Source organism: Equus asinus, chromosome 4, assembly GCF_041296235.1.
Source record: "Equus asinus isolate D_3611 breed Donkey chromosome 4, EquAss-T2T_v2, whole genome shotgun sequence".
Taxonomy (NCBI): Eukaryota; Metazoa; Chordata; class Mammalia; order Perissodactyla; family Equidae; genus Equus; species Equus asinus.
Window position 1 is genome coordinate 131,438,029 of NC_091793.1, and position 18,335 is coordinate 131,456,363.

The 18,335-nt window shown below is 38.2% G+C and overlaps 1 protein-coding gene across 2 annotated transcripts in view; it reads right to left on the bottom strand.

The window, feature by feature from the left end:
* Nucleotides 1–18,335, bottom strand: part of DNAH7 (dynein axonemal heavy chain 7) — a 236,331-nt gene that overhangs the window by 82,267 nt on the left and 135,729 nt on the right. For both annotated transcript variants that reach the window (XM_014835173.3, XM_070508274.1), the window contains 5 exons: nucleotides 12,160–13,032; nucleotides 9,887–10,116; nucleotides 6,282–6,612; nucleotides 3,956–4,302; nucleotides 1,865–2,045 (listed from right to left, as the gene is read on the bottom strand). In XM_014835173.3, coding sequence (XP_014690659.3) covers nucleotides 1,865–2,045; nucleotides 3,956–4,302; nucleotides 6,282–6,612; nucleotides 9,887–10,116; nucleotides 12,160–13,032 — 1,962 coding nt within the window. The remainder of the gene's footprint in view (nucleotides 1–1,864; nucleotides 2,046–3,955; nucleotides 4,303–6,281; nucleotides 6,613–9,886; nucleotides 10,117–12,159; nucleotides 13,033–18,335) is intronic.

An 18,335-nucleotide genomic window follows, 5' to 3' on the forward strand; every position in this document is an offset into this window, starting at 1 on the left:
AAAGCAAAAGGTATGTAATTGGTAATACTTTTGATACTTCCTAAATTTAAACCTTTTCTTTTTTAACTTTACCCCTTTTAATATCTTCTGTATTCCTAGCTTCTCTCTTCATCCATTCTTCTTTTAACAATGTTTACAATAAACTGAATCAGGTCTTAGACTATAATAAAGTTACCATCAGAAACTACTAAGTAAAAATACTTTAGCTAAAATTTCTCCTCCAAAAGCAGATTTTTAGTACATATACATGCATACATTCATTTTATATTACTGTAATCTTCCAACATTTTCTTAAAAGTAAATAAAAATTTCAAACATACAGCAGAGTTGAAAAATGTTTACAGTGAGCAACCAGATACCTATTAGTTATATTATTTAAACTAAAACTGACCACTTGGAACTCATGCCCAATAATAGGTCACAGTTCTAAAGATTAGCACAATATCGTATATTTGTTACAAATATAGAACTTGTGTACATGTCTTAGAGAAAGAGGCAGTCCGGGCCGTGGGAAAGAGCATAGCTATTAGGGTCAGATTGCCTGGGTTCAGACTTAGCCTTTAATGCTTAGAAGCTGGGTTGACCACAGGCAAGTTGCTTAACCTTTCTGTGCTTTAGTTTCCATAAATTGGTCCAAAAAGATTACCTCCCTCAGAGGCTGTTGTGAGAATAAATGAAATAATACACACTGCTTGCAGAACAATGGCGCCTTGCACTTAATAAGCACTCAATAAATATTAACTGTTATAAAATATTTTCACATTTTTTTTCCCTGGAGCATAATCAGACTTTAGAAATTAATTTTTGCAAATGGTGTCTCTACAGAAGTTAGAGGAATGTTTCTCATCTTACAAACATTTTCAGTGGACACAGTATGGTTCTGGGCATTGACTTCTCTTTTTTTCTTTTTAAAGATTTTATTTTTTCCTTTTCCTCCCCAAAGCCCCGTGGTACATAGTTGTATATTCTTAGTTGTGGGTCCTTCTAGTTGTGGCATGTGGGATGCCGCCTCAGAATGGCCTGATGAGCAGTGCCATGTCCGCGCCCAGGATCCGAACCAGCGAAACCCTGGGCCGCTGAAGCAGAGTGTGTGAACTTAACCACTCGGCCACACAGCTGGCCCCTGGGCATTGAGTTTTAATTTCAGCTCTGCCTAAGTCACTCACCATTCTGGTTCTCCATCTCCTTATCTATAACATGAAGAGTGATTTAAATAGTCTAGCTCAAAATTCTAGTAATCTAAGGCAGAGATGACTGGCAATTTTTTTTGGAAGGACCAGAAAGTAAATATTTTAGGCTTGTGGGCCAAGAGGCATAATCGAGGACACTAGGTAGGTACTTACATAATGTCAAAGAGCCAATTGACATTATATAAGTCAATGACATTATATGTAAGTCTTTAACAATGTCAAAACCATTGTTAGCTTGTGGACTGTACGAAAACAGGCAACAGTGGGTTTGGCCGGTGGGCTATAGCTTGCCAGACCCTGAACAGGAAGAAAACGGGATTGCTGTGTTATGTGCTGGTGTGCATATCGTTCTTTTTTTTTTTCCACAGGGAAAATTCATGCTGAGCTAACATCTATTGACAATCTTCCTCTTTTTTCTTCTTCTCTTCCCCAAAGCCCCAGGACATGGTTGCATATCTGATAGTTGTAGGTTCTTCTAGTTCTTCTACATGAGCCACTGCCACAGCATGGCAACTGACAGGTGGTGTGGGTCCACGACCGGGAGGTGAACCTGGGTTGCTGAAGCAGTGAGAGCGCTCAATTTTAACCACTATGCCACCAGGGCTGGCTCACAAACATTATTCTTGTTGATGATAATTGAGGACTTCACCATATTTGTCTGTTTTGCCCCATACCTGGTTTTCCAAGTCAGCCTTCTTTTGTTTGTTGAGTTCGAGCGTGTCCTGGAGCCTGGCCAGCTTGTCCTGAACCTCCCGCAGGGCTGCCTGCTTCTTCCTAAGCCCATCCATGGCAATTTTGAGCTCCCCTTCAGCTGAAGCCAGTTTTATCTTTTTGGGAGCCACTATTTTTGCCACTCTGCAAAAAGTAAAATTGGAAAGGGAAATATACATTTAATATTCTGGAGGACTTTCTATCACTGAATTTACTTTTCTAATATCCTTACTATCACTCAACACACATTTTTATACAAAATCTATACTGATTTCCATATTCTATATTTCACCTAAGAATCAGTCAAACCTGATCCCAGCACATAAGAAATGACTATTAAAATACATACTAAATTTGCATAATGTTTTCAAATAAGAAATAATAAGATAATAATAAGAAAAATTATTTCAATAATTTTTCTACCTAAAATAAAATATTCAATTGTTAGCCAGTGTAAATTTTGGTGATTTTGCAAAAGGAGAATAGCATATTCATGGAGAATATTACAATGTTTATAGAAACTAGCCAAATTCATTAAGGCTTAATTCTGATGAGGAGAAAGGGAGGTATTTAATCTACATCATTTTGCTTTTTAAAACACCTTTCAGAATATACCCTTAACTAAAACCAGCTATCTTACAAATACGTATTTTGGTAATAAAAGGGACATAGAGGCAAAAGAATGGATCTAAATTCTCTTCTCTTTATCTGGAAAACCAAGTCAGTCAAGTACTCGTTCCAAACAAATGATAAAATATTAAATTAAAATTTATCAATAGCATAATATATAATGGGCAAAAAAATATATAGTGTGTAATATATATGTACAATGATCCAAATTGTGTATGAGTTTGAATGACATCCTGCTTTTTGAAGAAACGGCCAATATTTTTTACTCTGGTAGATCATATAAATGGTTCTCATACAAACACCAAAGAAAGGCTCCTTGTCTCACAAGGAATACTATTATACCAGCGGTTTTCAAAATGTGGTCTGGGACACGGCCCCTCCTCTTCAAGGAGTCCATGAGGTCCTCCCTTGTCCAGCTAAACCTCACTGAGAGGCTGTATTTCCTTCATACACTTGTGGGGATCAGAATTGACCACCTCAAAATATGTCTCTTTGGCTTGATTATTTTTAAGAAAAAAAGACTCTGAAAAAAACTTTGACCTGCCCCCCTAACTGCCTAAAAGAATTTAAGATAAAAGGCCTGTCCCCAGGACAGGCCATCACCAGAAATAACCCTGGGTATCATAGACTGTGAGAGTCCTGGCTCGGCCCATTCTTATCTACCAAACATCTGCTTTTCCATCTCCATGTGAATTGCCTTCCTCCCCTTTGAAGCCCCAAAACACTACCCCCAGCACCCTCCTCTGTCTTTAGCAAAGATGGTACTTAAGGGAACAGCGTCTGCCATTTTGGCGAGTGGCTCAGCTTTCCTGGGTCTCTCCCATGGATACACGTTATAAAGCTTTGTTTGATTTTCTTCTGTTGTTCTGTCTCATGTCAGTTTAATTCATAGCCCAGCCAAAAGGACCCCGAGGGTAGAGGATTCGTCTTTTTCCCCTACACACTTCAGTCAAAGCAATCTATTGCAACAGATTGAACGAAGAAGCAGATTTGAGAGTCCAGCTGTCTCTCATTAAACTGCATATTAAAGAGATTTGCAAAAATATAAAATATCACCACTCTTCGCACAACTTGTTTCGAAAGTGTGGGTTTTCTAAAAATAAAATGTTATTTATGCCATTTTTTGTTGCTATTTTAAAATGAATTAAATATTTCTCAGTTTTAATTTCTAATATGGTAGATAAACAAAAGTTTTGGGGGTCTTCAACAATTTTTAGGAGTGTAAAGGGTTCCCAAGTCCAAAAAGTATTATACTATTTAATTGGTATATTCTTGCCTCCAGTAAATACGTAAACACGTAGCAAGTATTAGACATAATTTTCTGAGGAGCCTCTCACCTATGTAGCTTTTAAGTTTCATATTGCCTAACTGACCAAACCTGAAAATAAAACCTATCAGTTAGTTTTCTCTCTGTCAGTCCTTACCTATCATACGAATCCATTGCTATGACCCATTTGCACAGACCTTCAGCTGCTGTGGAAGCATTTCTAATCTTTTCTGGAACAAAATCTGGATTTGGAATATAATTTTTTCTTATGATATTCATATAAGCTGGAGGAATATTGTCCTTGTCATACTCATGAAGTGACTGTAGAAACCTAATGTCACCAAGAAGTCTCTTAGCTGGACCCCAGAAATCCTCTATTTTTTTGCCTGAACCTGTGGGGTCTGGGATTTTGTCTGCTTTGATGCCTTTCAAGATGCATATGGCTTCCATGACGAGCTTGACGCCAGCAGGAGGACTCTTCATGGATTTTACCACAGTAATGTCCTTAAAACAACAACAAGCTCATTACTAAAAAAAGAACTGTCTGTTTATATATAACTTGTCACTGGTTGCTAATTTCAAACTAAGCCATAAGCTATAGAAACTCCCTCTGTCCAGTGGGTGGAAAGAGTGACAGTGATCCTACTGCGTCAAGAAGCATTGAGAAGTTTGTCCCAAAGGAAAAATTTAAAACAAAAAAGAATAATAGAAAGATACCCTATGTGAGATTACTTATGACATGAAGTGTACTTCAAAAATACATAAAGGAGAGATTTGGGTGTCACAAAGAAAGAGTTTTGCAGCTTCTTAAAAACTATAAAAATAATAGATGCCAACATTAGAAAAATCCAGAGAAATTATACATATGAAGGTCTCCTATAATCCTATGATATAGTGTAAACTTTTTCATTTACATTCTTCCATATATTTTTCTATGTGTATATCCTGCAAACCAGTGTATATGCCATATTTTAACCAATAGAATCACGGTATACATAACATATATGCTGTTCTAAAACCTGTCCTATTTCAATAACAATATATAGTAAATATCCTTTCCATGCTAGAAAACATTTACAAACATAAACATTTACAGTCTTCTGATGTATAGATAGGAGTCATAATTCTAATACCCTATCTATGCTTTTTTTCTATTTTTTGCTATTGCAATTGCCATGTTGAATTAAAGACTTTATGCCTTTTATTTTGAAAGCTTTTGACACATATTGACAAGTCACTCTTTAGAAAGTATACAAGGGTACCTGCTTTGCTACATACACCCTTAGCAACACTGGTGGGCATTCTGATAGGCAAAAGAAATTTTATGTTAATCTGCATTTTTTTAAATACAAGTGGGGTAGGATATATTTTCATGTTTACTGACTATTTGTATTTCTTCTCTTGTAAATTACTTCTTTATATCATTTACTATCTTATCTTAGAGCTACTTTTTTTTCTTAGTAAGAAAAGCTCTTTCTGTATGAGCTGTTTACGTAAGGCATATTAATTAATATTAATATTAATCTTTTGTTTGCCATGTATTTCAAATATTTTTCCTCAGTGTTTCTAAACTTCTATCCATAGTGCTTACATCAAACAAAATGTGTTGGGTTTTAGGTACCAAAATTTACTACTTTTTAAAATATTTTATTAATTATGAAAAATACAAAAGTGTGTCAGAGTATATATATTACAAACAATATTGCTTGGTATTTTTTTGTTTTTGTGATTTTTCTCATACCAAAGAAATCCTAGGTCCTAGGCAATGCCAAGATCATAAACATCTGACTTACATTTTCTATTACTTTGCAGTAATATAACTATTTATTTTTAAATTTCAATCTGAAATCTATTTTGGAGTAAGGTGTGAAGAAAGCATCTAACACTCTCTCCCCACCCCACTCAAAGGTTTAGCCAAGATTCTCAACTCTGTTTTTAAAAATTCACCTTTATCTCTCTTAATTGAAATGTTCCCCTTTCACATATTAATTTCTAATACTACATTTCACCAAATCTAAGACATGCTATTATAAACATAACATTGTAAGCCATATTATTATTTTATATATCACCAAAAAAAAAACAGACCCACATTGACACAATACTTGATCACATTTACTGTAAGGTGTATCCCAATTACAAACATGTCTAAATATAAAAAAAGGTGCACCTTACAATCAAAATGTACACGTGTCTTACGCCTCTGTCCATTATTGTAGTGCAAAGCTGTTAAGCAAAGCTCTTGAAATAACAAGAGTAATAGGTTATAACGTCTGGCAGCTTTCTTCTTTTTTAAAAATTGTCTTAGTCGTGCACACGCATTTCTTCTTTCAGGTGAATTAGGGAATCTTTCTGCCAGTCTGAAATGATTCCCATCATATTCAAAGTGGAGACTAATTTGGAGAGGTTTCAGCCTGCAATGGTAAGCGCTTTCCGGAGCTGCGATGACACCTCTCTCGGCACGTGTGGGCCGGCGCTCTTACCTGTGCGGTGAGAGTGTCCAGGGCGGTGAGCGCGGACTCTAATATCGGCAAGGCCCCCGCCAGGTCAGCGTCACATTCGTCTTTGATGGCTTTGGCAGCCATCGCTTGCTCATTTGCTATTGTTTCATCAGCCTTCACTATTTTTTCAGTTTTGGCAACTTCTACAGACTCCTTCTCGATGATCACCATCATCTCATCGACCTCTTTGCTGGCAACTTTTAACTGAGGGTGCAAAGCCTCCAGCTCTACTTGCATCATGGCGACCTGAGATGCAGCAGAATCCAGTTTATCCAAACCCACTTCGTACCTCTTCTTCATTTTCATTACTTCACTGAAAGCAAAGAGATAAAACAAGGTTGGTCGTCAGGCTCTGTATCCTACTTCAAGGAAAAAAAGGAAGTGTTCTTGAGCTTTTCAGGCTTTTTTAAGGTACAACTAAAGAAGTGGTCTGAAAGATTTTCACATACATTAACAATTTGTTAAAAAATATAAACTCTAGAAAATCCGATGTGCTCCATTAAGAGCAGACACTATGTCTTGCTCCTCTCTGTATTTCCAGTACCTAGCACAATATCTAGGCATACAATATATATTCAGAAGTTATTCTCTTTTATTTATTATACACTAGGTAGAAGGCAAAGAGTATCCTATACGAAAATGAACGGTGTACCTCTAAAACTACGCACCTTGGGAAGTTTATTCCAACACTGTGGTTCCTTAAAACCTTTTTATAATCACTTCTTTTAAATAGACTTTGACGCTCAGAGTATATTACTTTGAATGTTGCCAAAGGTGGCAAATGACTTTAAGATGTATCCAATATGTTGAAATAGGAATGTTTATCAAGACAAAAGTGACAAATAGGATAGATAATAAACCTCAACTTTTTTTTTTTGGTGCAAAATGATTATAAGGTAATAATAATTGGTTAGAAATAACATAATATTTTAATGTACTTTAAAATTTTTATTTGCATTCATATATGTTCTCTAGATAATCATCCAGAGAAATATGTAGAGAAAACTATTCTTCTTTATAATTTGTTTCATTTTAAATATTTGATATACCACAATGTTTCAATGTAAAAGGTGACACCTTTTAGAAATCCTCTTCAAACTGTAGGCTGGAGTGGGTAAGGATCGGCCTGCTAATTGTCTAAAGGGAGAAGCACTCTCTTAACTGAGTGTTTTACTGGCTTAGTCGGAATAGGTAACCAGGAGAACACTGAAAAACTGTCAGAAAAAAATCAAATTTAGAGGTGAGGGCATGCCACATTTTTGTCACCTGTTGGTTCCCTCTGAGTTAGCAAAATATCTGACAGGACTGAGAACCCAGGGGACTGGATACATGAGACCATATTACCCGTGAGTTCGGTTTCAGTTGGAACCTTGTGGAGCAAGCACAGGAAAGGTCTCGCTCCTGCCAGCAGGAAGCAGTTTCAATGTTCTGGGTCATCTAAACCACTGGTTTCCTGGCAGGTGACCTGAGAACTTGCTGCCAGGTTCCAGTACTACCTGGCTATAAAGAGATCTGAAGGCTTCAGCTATTAAGGGAAGAGTAACTACGGGTTGGGGGGCGGGGGGATTCCAGTTGATGTACACGAGAATTTTTTTAAAAAAGAGGAAAATTTGAAAGGCAAATAAGAATATCCAAAAGTGCCTAGAAAATATTATTTCAACTTCTCTATAAGTTTGTATCTCAATTTTATAATCTTTCTTTCAGTTAGGACAGCCTTTTTTTTTTTTTTAAAGATTGGCACCTGAGCTAACAACTGTTGCCAATCTTCTTTTTTTTTTTCTGCTTTACCTTCCCAACCCCTCGTACATAGTTGTATATCTTAGTTGTAGGTCCTTGTAGTTGTGGGATGTGGGATGCCACCTCAATGTGGCCTGACAAGCGGTGCCATGTCTGCACCCAGGATGCGAACCCTGGGCCGCTGCAGTGGAGCGCACAAACTTAACCACTCGGCCACGGAGCCAGCCCCTAGGACAGTCTTAAACATTGTGAGCATACACTCAAACAGAGACATCAGTGATATTCAAAATTCAATCAGACTCTCCAAGAGGTTCTGATCCTCCTAGAAGGGAAAATATGGAGGGAAAAAAAAGCAAGATTCCATTAAGTTAAAAATCATAAGATCTACATGGAGAAATCATAATCTTGATAGCTAAAGAAATAACAAAATTCAGCCAAGTCATGTAGCAGCCTTGGGTGGCAGCTGCCCATTTCACTAGGTAGATGGAAAAATACTAATGGTGTGATTCAAACCCGGGGTGTGGACTATGGTGAGTGGGAAACGCTGAGGCCCAGCTGCAGAAGGCATCCCAACAGGCGCTACAAATACGGACGAGGAGTGTTCTACCGTATCCAGGCAGCATCCTGGACAATATGAGAAAAGGTGCTTCAAAACACCTGAGACTGGGTTAGCTACAGGAAGGTTTAGAATTAACAATAGTTAATATACAAAAATTAAACTCAGCGTGAATATTTGTGTGTTAAGGAATTTGTGCATATTTGATGTTTTAAGGTTTTTTTAATATTTAAAAGAATTTGGTCTGTTAGATTAACAGATCAGCCTTGTAATCTAAGGTAAATTGTATAATTGAGCAATACAGTTAGAGTGTGTTTTTAAGCAAAAAAATTCTCACTAAGTTTGTAGATAATATTAAAACATTTAAAAGAACTTCAGGCTTACCATATGTATACGTTTAACTTACTAGACTTCATACATTATTTAAGTCTCTAGGAAAGTTTGATTTGTCAAATCAGACCTCAAAAGGAAAATTAAAAAATGGAAAATTATAAATGCCATACAAGAAATTCGTTTAAATAACTTTTTGAATGTGACCAAACATTCAAAGTTGAAGTAACTGAAGACCCCCTTGAAGGTGATCATTAAAACTTCTAAATTTCTAACTTTCCAGTTAATTTAATGCTTTTATACTTTGTAATATACATATTGAGTATTAATTTTTAGAACCAAAGAAACTTTTGAATAAACTTTTCTGTGTGTAAAAGTTACTCTCAATGACATCAAAAAACTCACATTGACACATTCTATAGTACCTAAGTTTATTGAAGTTTATATTGATGTTTTCAGATGGAAGTTTATTTGAAGAAGGAAAGCTGACCATGTATATTCAGAGAGGCTGTCTGGGTTTCAACTGTTCAGTACCTAAAGAGAAGGTTTATCTATTATCTAATTACTTATCAAAGAAAAGTTACTCTCTAGTAGTGTTTACTCAATACCATTATCAAAGTATCCTGGGGTCTTATAGCTCTGAATGGCACATCTTCATTCCTTTAACAAATATGATTATGCATTTACGATGTGCTAGGCAATGTGCCTGTACAAGAGAATAAGACCCGCTCCCTACCCTAAGAATGTTTGTGGAGTAAATCAACTAAAGATTTAACAAAATTCAAGGTGTGTATATATATAAATTCAAGGTATATATATATATATATATATATATAACATGAATTGAAGGTGTGTGTATATATATAACATGAATCTCTATTACATCACAGCTATGTCATTTTTGTACATGCAAATATTTTAAAACTGCCATAGCTTACTTAGAAACATGAAATTTCATTTTTACCTTCTTTTCTTTTCCAACAACAGTTTGAAGGTGGAGATTAATTCAAGATAAGAGGTAGGAGTCACATAATTGTATCTCTGAAGTTCAACATAGAAGGATGTTGATAAATCTATGGTAGACGTGTGGAAGCTTTTACACATGTCGATACAGCCATCTCGTATTTCCTCTGACATTTCAATCTCTTCCAAGAAGCGTGAGGCAACTGCCTGTAGTGCGTCTTCAGGCCAGGACTAAATTTAAGATAAATGCTTTAGCACTTGATCCAAGGTACTAATACAAATCTGTTACTACTGCAGTCCTTTACAACTTATGGATGTTGGAAGTGCAGGGCGAAGCCTAAGGGATGGGGTGGGAGAAACACTTCGGTGAGGAACTTCCCCCAAGTACTTGCATGCTTAGGGCAGGGAGACCGAAGGTACTGCATGTGCTATTAACTCTTCATCGCTTGTTCAGAGGTTAGAGAAATTGTTCATGAGTATTTCAGGAGGAAGGAAGAGGAGAGGAACTGAACTAATGGAATGTCTATGTCTGTGTGCATTCTACTACTGCTATTTTCTCATTTAATTCTCCCAACAATTCTCTGAGGTAAATGTTATTATCCTTTCCCCTAAACTCCAGAATCATAAGACCAGCTACCTTCTTGATTTCTCTTACAGGCATCTCAAACTCAGCAAGTCCAAAATGTGGCTCTTATCTCTCCTAAAATGGTTGCAGTCTTCCCCAGCTTAGTAAACATCACCACTTAGTATCCACCCAGTTGCTCAAGTCAAAACGCAGGAATCATCCTTGATCTCTCTCCTCTTCCTCAACCCTACATCCATCCTGTAAGCAAGTTCTTTAGGCACCATCCCTAAAAGAGCTTCCCAATCCTTTCCCTTCTTTCCATATCTACAACCATCCCAGTTCACCTCTCTATTAACATCCGGTTGGAATATTCCAATAGGGTTCTAACTGGTCTCCCAGCTTGCCTGCTCCACACAGCTGCCAGAGTGATCTTTTCAAGATCACTCTCACAGCACACTCCCCAATTTATAATCCTTCGAAGACTTCCCAGCATACTTAAAATAAAATCCAAAACCAACTTGTGAGTCTCTACCTGATCTGGCCCTTCCCACCTTTCTGCCCTCAACTCTCCTACTTCCCTTAGTCACTCTGCTCTCGTCGCCTGCTCTTCTCTCCCACTCATTCCTTCTATAGCTCCCCTTGCCTTCACTAGTTGATTCTCTCTGCCCAGATCCTCTCAGGACTGGCGTGTTTTGTCTTTCATGTTTCCTCTTAAAGGTCACCTATTCAGAAAGCCTTTTACTCCCTATATTCTACCCTGTATGATGGAATTACTTTTTGCTAATTTGTTTGTCTGCAGAAAGTAAGCTTAAGGAGAGCAGAAGACTTCTGTGTTTCATTTCCCTCTTCATCTCCAGCTTTTAGAATAAGAGTGGCTACAGAGCAAGGGTTCAATAAAAATGTTTTGCATGAAATAACTAATCTCAGCAGGAAGTGCAGACATAAGAGGAGCTGTGTAAATTCCTCAAGGTCAAAAATGCTCGTGAGCTGGACCTCACTCACAGGATCTCTGCCACAGCCCACAAATTTCTTACCCGCCACCCTTGTCCACTGTGCTCTGTATTTCCTGATACTGTAGTTTACCTCAAAAAGTGTCCCTTTGGCTTTCTTCCTTTTGACTTCTTGTTGGGTTGGGCTAACAGAAAGAGATTGGAGGGTGGAAGAAGAAAGAGGTAGAGGTATTTATACCCTCCCTTTCTTTCTAGCAGGAACTGAGTTCTAGGTTTTGGGTTTCTATTCCTGTCAGGCATCCTACTTCCACAGCTCCAAGCTCCAGTAACTCTTTCCTCCCTATGCCCTTTTATGTCCAGCTGTGGTAACAACTTCCTGCTATGCTCCACCACTTCCTGATTGCTCCCCGATTCCCTCTCTGTTCCTTTCACCCTGCCTGCACCTCCCTGAACAGTCCTTCATTCAGCTTTCCTCAGTGAAGCCTTCCAGTGTGCTCTCTGTTTCCTGTCAGGACCCTGATTGATGTACAAATTTATCCTCAAACTTTCTACAATATATTGAGGTTAATGACTATAGACACTAGAAATAAAATGTCTTTCTATTATCATGATTTCTTGAATTATAATTTCATAAAGTGCATTGTTATTGATCAGAAAATTCTGCTAAACTACATTTTTTAGGGGAAGTCTATAAAATGTCATGATAATGATGGAGATTCAACATTTCTAGAACTCTATCTAAAATTTACAAGGCAATACCTGAAACCAGTCAATGGTACAGCAGTTAACAAGAGCAGGGAACTTTCTAAGTCGAATCCGAAATGCATCTCCAATGGGACTCATGGCGAGCACAACATGCAGTTGGTTGCGGCAGCGATCAATAAACATGTTGAAAAGAGCTATGGGGCTTCCGTCTGTTTGTTTGGTTTTATCCCGTTGGCGATCCAACTGACGCATCTTTTCACATATTTCCTGCTTCTCATCTACTGCGAAGAGATTTGGAATCTCCCCAGCATTTAGCAGATTGTTGACATCTTCTAGAAATGACTCCCTTTTAATCTGAGTATCTGTAAACAGGAAGACTCCCTGCACCTCACCTTCAGCACACTTCCTTAAGATCTCTTTTAAATCTTCACGCCACTCAGCGGTACCATAGCCCTTGGTGATTTCAACCTGGAAAACTGAATAATCAGCCATGTGGGCAGCTAATCTAGTGACAGACTGCCTTCCACTCCCTCCAACACCAACCAGAAGAGCATGGCTGCGAGGCTGCTTCAGGATCCTGGAAATTCTGCTGATGTGTTCTATGGCAAATCGGAATAAGACAAGGTTCATGGTTTTTTTGCTTATGTTGTTGTATTCTTCCAGGTGAGCTTCTACTATCACTCGAAGATTATCCACATCTGCAATTTCTCTGTAGTTGGTATCCTCCCTCTTGGGATCATGGAAATCACAAAACATTAAGCTGCGTAAATCATCTTCTTCCACTATTCCATCATTATTAAAATCCAAACTTCGAAAAAGCTCATGAAAATCTTCATGCATATATTGTTCCAAAATTTCTTGAATGTAGTTGATAAGCCAACTTCTGTCTGAATTATCCAGAAGGCGATCATAATACACTCTAAGGACCTGTATAGTAATTAAAAAGCAGCTTTAGGAACTGATTCTTCTATTTTTTTAGTTTTATTTCTGTGCTAACCTCAAGTAATATACAAAGCACTCTCAGAAAATTTCTGTGGGTTTATTAAAAGCATGTCCAAACAATCATGACTGACTCATAATAATGTTTGTTTTAAATATTAGTTTTGATCATATATATTTGGAATAATACACAGCTACACTGTTGTCAATAAATAAAGGTAATTTGGGGGGACTGAAGCAGACTGTAGAGATGCGAAGAGTATTAAGGACTAGAGAAAGAAAGACAAGGACTAGAGAAGGTGAGTGACGGCCTTGCGGGTCACTCAACTATGGATAACAGAGCTGGGCACTGGTACCTAGGGGTCTCCAACTCCCCTACGGTGATTTCCTTTTTCCAAGCCAGATAACATTTTGAAAATTATTGGGAAATCAATAGATATTACTTGTTTTTTAAAAAGCACATTTTCTAGAAAAAGAGAGAATGTCTTACCTGGAGGGGAAGTTTGTTTTGGACATTTGATAATTATTTTTGCTGTAAGTCATTGCAGAGAGCAACCTACTAAAATAAATCTCTGATTATAGGCACAGGTTATGGAGCTGCAAGAAATAGTTAATCAGCCTTGCTACATTAATTAACTATTTCCTCAAAGTGTTATGAGTGTCCCGTCATTACTGTCTGTTTGGACCAAACTCTATCCTCCAAAAATACATGTGTTGAAGCCCTAATGCCCCAAAGAGACAGTATTTGGAGAGAAGTGCTTTAAGGAGGTAATTAAGGTCAAAGGAAGTCATAAGGTTGGGGCTCTAGTCCAATAGGGCTGGTGTCCTTAAAAGAAGAGGAAGGGACACCAGAGCTCTGGCTCCCTCTCTGCGGGCACATGGAGGAAAGGCCGTGTGAGGACACCGTGAGAAGGCGGCCGTCTGTAAGACAGGAGGAGAGCTTTCACCAGAAACCAGCACTAACGGCCCCTTGATCTTCCACTTCTGGCCTCCAGAGCTGTGAGGAAATTTCTGTTAAGGCACTCAGTCTGTGGTATTTCTGTTACGGCAGCACTAGCAGACTCACACACATGCGACATGAGCAATGTAGATTTTCGTTGGCAAAACTTCTGACTTTGAGTCCTGACTCTGCTATGCCGTTTTGGGCAAATTACTTAAACCTGTCTGCACCAGCATCTTTACCTATAAAGCGGAAGTAGTAATACCTACCTTACAAATCTCATATGGCAAAAATAGAATGACAACGTATGTGGAAACACTATAGAACTGATAAATATAACTATTACATCCTGCCTTGGATTCAGCATAATGGTGTTCAAGAATAATGACTGTAGTGTTTTCACTGTTGTCAAGTTGATGACATAATAGTATTATCCCTTTTTCTAGTACTAGTGGCTGTAGAGGCAAATGATTTAAGTTGCCCCCAGTCCTCCACTCCAACCAGTTTAAAAGCTATTTCTCTACAGGATAATCTAGATTCCCCACATATGCCAATAGTCACCCCCTTGCACTGAGGTACCAAAGACCTCATACAATATTCCTATGAGAGGAAGGAACTAAATTGAGCCAACCTCACGTATCAGGCATCAGCCTAAGCATGAATCAAGTATATTATTATCTAGCTGGCAATTTCGCAAAACCTAAGGCAATGTTTCCTCAAAGATCATCAACACATCTGCATTGAATCATCTGAGGTACTTGCTAAAATGCAGATTCCAGGGCCCCACTCTGGACTTGCTGACTTGAACGATTTGAGGACAGTGCCTGAGTTTATCCTTTCTTTTTTCTTTCTTCATTTCCGTATATAACTTACAAAAATCTTAAGGGTAAGGTTCCAAGACTTTTTAAACATTTATACAGCCATGTAACTACCACCAAGATCAAGATCTAGAACATTCCCAGCACCTTGGCAGGCTCCCTCATTCTCACTTCTGTTGATGTCTGTCCTCCTCCCTCCGCCCCAGGGGACTATTATTCTATCAGCATGTCTTACATTTTTAAAAGTAGGCATGTAAAATTTTCTATTATAAATCTAAATTATTGCAAGGGAGGTCATTTCTGGCATATTTATATTGTATTTGTGCTTTGAATTGATTTGCCTCAAACCCTTGATTACAGATTGTTTTAACTGATATATTACTCACATGTAAAATTTACTCTTTTAAAGAATGTGATTCAACGGCTTTTAGAATATTCACAAAGTTGTGCAACCACCACCACTATCTAATTCTAGAACTTTTCCATCACCCCAAAAAGAATCTTTGTACCCACTAGCAGTCACTCCTTATTATCCTCCCCTCTGCCAGCACAGCCCATGGCTACCATTAATCTACTTTCTGTCACCATGGATTTGCTTGTTCTGGACATTTCATATAAATGGAATCACATAATATGTGGCCCTTGGGGTCTGGCTTCTTTCACTCAGCATGTTTTCTAGGTTCATCCATGTTGTAGCATGTATCAGTATTTCTTTTTAGAGATGAATAAAATTCCATTGTGTGTGTGTGTGTGTGTATACACACATATACATTTTGTTTGTCCATTCATCAGCTGATGTACATTTGAGTTGTTTCCCCTTTTTGGCTATTATGAATAATTCTGCTAATAACATTTGTGTACAAATTTTTGTGTGGACATATGTTTTCAATTCTCCTGGAAGGAGTGGAAGTGCTGGGTCATATGCTAACTTTATGTTTAACATTCTGAGGAACTATCAAACTGTTTTCCAAAGCAGCTGCACCATATTACATTTGCACAAGCAATTATGAGGCTTCCAATTCCTCCATCATCCTCACCAACATTTATTATTATCTATCTTTTTTTTTGCTGAGGAAGAGTCACCCTGAGTTAACAGATGTTAGCTCTGTTAATAGATCTAACAGATGCCAATATTCCTCTATTTTGTATGTGGTGGCATGGTGGCCGATGAGTAGTGTAGGTCCACGCCCAGGAACTGAACCCAGGCCACCCACGCAGAGCACGTTGAACTTAACCATTAGGTCACAGGGTTGGCCCTATTATCTGTCTTTTTGATTACAGTCATCCTAGTGGGTATGAGGGGTACTTTACTGCAGTTTTGAATTCCCTAATGAATAATGATGTTGACTATCTTTTCATGTGCTTATTGGCCATTTCTATATCATCCTTGGAGAAGCGTCCATTCAAACCTTTGCCCACTTTTATTTTGGGTTATTTATCTGATACTGTTGAGTTGTAATAGTTCTTTATGTATTCTGGACAGTAGACATTCATCAGATATATGATTTACAAGTATTTTCTCCCATTCCATGGGTTGTCTTTTCCTTCCTACATAGCATCCTTCAAAGCATGAAATGTTTAACTTTGATGAAATTGAATTTATATATTTTTTCTTTGGTTGTTTGTGCAGAATATCTATATTTAACAAGCCAACCAGATGTTATACAGACTAGCGCCGGAGCGCCATGCAGAAGCCAAAGGGAATGCAAAATAGTAAGCCAGTTTTATACTTTGAAATCTCTTTAGTAAAATTATATTAGGACTTCTAGTTTGGCAAAAGTGTCTGGAAAGGAAAAAAGCCCTAAAGTAGTGGCTGACATTCATTAGACCCTTAAGAAATCTTTTTTGAGTGAACAGAAATGGAGCACAAATGAGAGTGTTGAGTTCAATCATTTCATATTTTTTGAAATGTTGAAAACAATGTGTCTAGCACTGTTCTCAGCACTGTGGATAATCAGTGAGAAAAAAAAGAAATCTCTGCCCTCACAGAGCTTGCATGCTGCTGAGGGAGGTGCACAATAAACACAACACATGACTTCTATGGCACGTTGGAAGTTGACCAATGTTATGGAAAGAAGAAAAACAGAGCAAGTCAAGAAAGACTGGAACTGCTAGTGGCATGTGAGGCTGCAGTATTCTATAGGGCGGTCAGTGTGGGCCTCATCGAGAAGGAGAGATTTGATCAAAGGCAGGAGGAAGCTGGCCCAGAGGATCAGTATCTGGGGAACAGCGCTGCAGGCAGAGAGAACAGCCCAGGAGGCCTGCGCTGCTGGTGAAGGGTGAAGGTGGGTGAGAGCAGGATGCAGCCTGAGGGGAAGCAGGGAGAGCTGCACATACAAGGTCTTACAGGCCACAGGTCTTTGTTCTGAATTCCTCCCTGTGAAGTAGGGTGTTCCTGCAAGGTTTTGAGCTGAGGACTTAAACTCATTTCATTATAATTAATATGAAGTAGTCACTAAAAATTACAAGCTATTATATTATGAACCTCATTAAATGCCTGAAAAGCTCAACAGTCATTGTCAGAACTCAATAATCTGACATCCAAGCATCTGAAAAATGCTAAAATGTAACTGTAAACATCACAAAAATCCAATGGCACACATGAACTACTCCCATAGCTGGAAGAAAGCAATGGCGTGTATGAGCCCAAGTGATGAAGCACGTTACATATTGTAAGACTGTCTGCCTTCTCCCTTATGCACTCATTCAACAGTACTTACTGAGCACTTGCTATGTGTCAAGCATTGGGAAAAGCAGTGAATAAATAAAATTACTGCTCTCATAAAGCTTCTATTCAAGTAGAGACAACAAGTAAGCAAAAATATAGACAGTGTCAAGCGACATTCAGTGTTATGAAGAATTAAGTGAAACAAGGGACAAAGAGCTGTAGGGGTAGAGATGGCCCAAGGCGAGCTCCTATGGAAAGGGGATATTTGAGCAGAGACCTGAAGGAGATAAGTGGGAAAGCTTTGTGGATAATGAAGGGAAGAATGTTCTAGGCAGAAGGAAATCAAGGGTAAAAATCCTGAGGTGGAGGATGCTAGATGCTTCCTAGAGTAAGACTTGGCCCCTGACAAAATGCTGCCTTAGACAATGCACTCCTTCAATGAAGTCAACGACCTCTCCTCGTCTTGCCTTTCTCCTTCTCCATCTTTCAGCAGATTTCTATTACCCACGTAACCTAAAGATGTACAGCCTGTGCCCATGTCCCAGAATATGGATCCCACTCAGGCAATTATGTGACCTACAGCGGAGTGCAGTAAGAATCCAAAGACCATACTTTTCCAAAGAATTACTTTCAGGGACCTTGCTGTGGCCAAAATTTCCGAGTGGAATGTACCTTCACTTAGCCATATATTTGAATGCGGGAAGATTTAGGAATTCAAATCGTAGCTCTAAAAAGCCTACAGAAATGAAATTTTTAAAAGCCCTTTTGAAATTTATGTCTCTGTAGGACATGCTTTTAACACAACAGCACATTCCCATTTTCTAGATTTCTTAACTACATTATTAAAATTAAAATAACTATATTC